The 1039-nt window shown below is 36.7% G+C and overlaps 1 protein-coding gene across 1 annotated transcript; it reads left to right on the top strand.

Annotated features, from left to right (window-relative positions):
* Positions 1–13: 13 nt before the first annotated feature.
* Positions 14–1019, top strand: LOC108525085 (probable ubiquitin carboxyl-terminal hydrolase FAF-Y; the record flags this gene model as incomplete). Its single annotated transcript, XM_017866162.1, has 3 exons — positions 14–63; positions 169–229; positions 874–1019. Coding segments are annotated over exons 1-3 (257 nt in total), but the record flags the coding sequence as incomplete, so codon positions are not given.
* Positions 1020–1039: the final 20 nt, after the last annotated feature.

Raw genomic sequence — 1039 nt, 5'->3', positions numbered from 1 at the left:
ATTAACATACCCAATGCTGAAGGTCTTCTTGTCAATGAAATTGATTGGCTCAAAAGGATTCGGGTAAGTTGAATAGTATTTAGTTTATTATGTCACGATCAAATCAGCTGTCTTATTAAAAGGAGGTTTGGAATCTTATTTAATCTCTATTTTTATTTGATGACTTAGGAGAATAAATTCTCAAAATGCCTCTGAGAATGAATGCAAACAAAATGTATACTTTTCACTGGTGAGTTGGTAACTTAGATTTATAGAAACACACATAGCTGGTTTCGTTCGGTGTGTTTTACTTTTCTTGGAACTTGGAATGCTGATAATTCTGTTTCTTTCACTTTGGTGTTTTTTGGGGAATTATCACATTTGAAGACTTTTTAAAAGGTCAAATTTGAGAGATTGGTATTTTCATTGAACCATCTGATGTCTTATTTCACAGAGTTCTGTGAGAGTATATTTCTGAAGTATATGGCATTTGGGCTTCAGGTTAGCGTTCTTCTAGTAGATTGTAAAGCTTACTTACAGAACATGGTTTTTGAACCCTGGCTATTGACATTGTGTACCCAGATAATTCCTTTTTGGGAGGAGCTTTGCTGTGCATTGCAGGATATTGAGCAGCATTTCGGGCCTCTTCCACTCAGTGCCATAGTAACCTCCTTTCCCTGTGGTTGTAAATTCCAAATATGTTTGTGTCTTGTGGGAGCAAAATTGCTTACGTTTACTGTTCTAGAGACTTCTAAAAAAGAAATAGGAAACCACTTGTGCGGTTTGGGGAAATTGTATAGATCTCATTTCCCTCTAGCTCTCTGTTCTCCTAACTCCCTGTCCTTTTCTATCTCCATGTTATAAGTTGGGCCTATAGTATTTTTCATTTTGCAGGATAATGTTAAAAGCACAGGTGAAACAGGTGTTGAAGAGCTGATACTGGAAGGCCACCTTGGGGTAACAAAAGAGTTACTGGCCTTTCAAACTTCGGAGAAAAAGTATCACTTTGGTTGTGAAAAGGAGGGGCTAATCTCGTTAAAGTAAGTACTCTTTTTTTTTT

Source organism: Rhinopithecus bieti, unplaced genomic scaffold (assembly GCF_001698545.2).
Source record: "Rhinopithecus bieti isolate Rb0 unplaced genomic scaffold, ASM169854v2 scaffold_1883, whole genome shotgun sequence".
Lineage (NCBI taxonomy): Eukaryota > Metazoa > Chordata > Mammalia > Primates > Cercopithecidae > Rhinopithecus > Rhinopithecus bieti.
The sequence above is the reverse complement of the archived record's forward strand: the minus strand, read 5'-3'. Positions and strand labels throughout refer to the sequence as shown.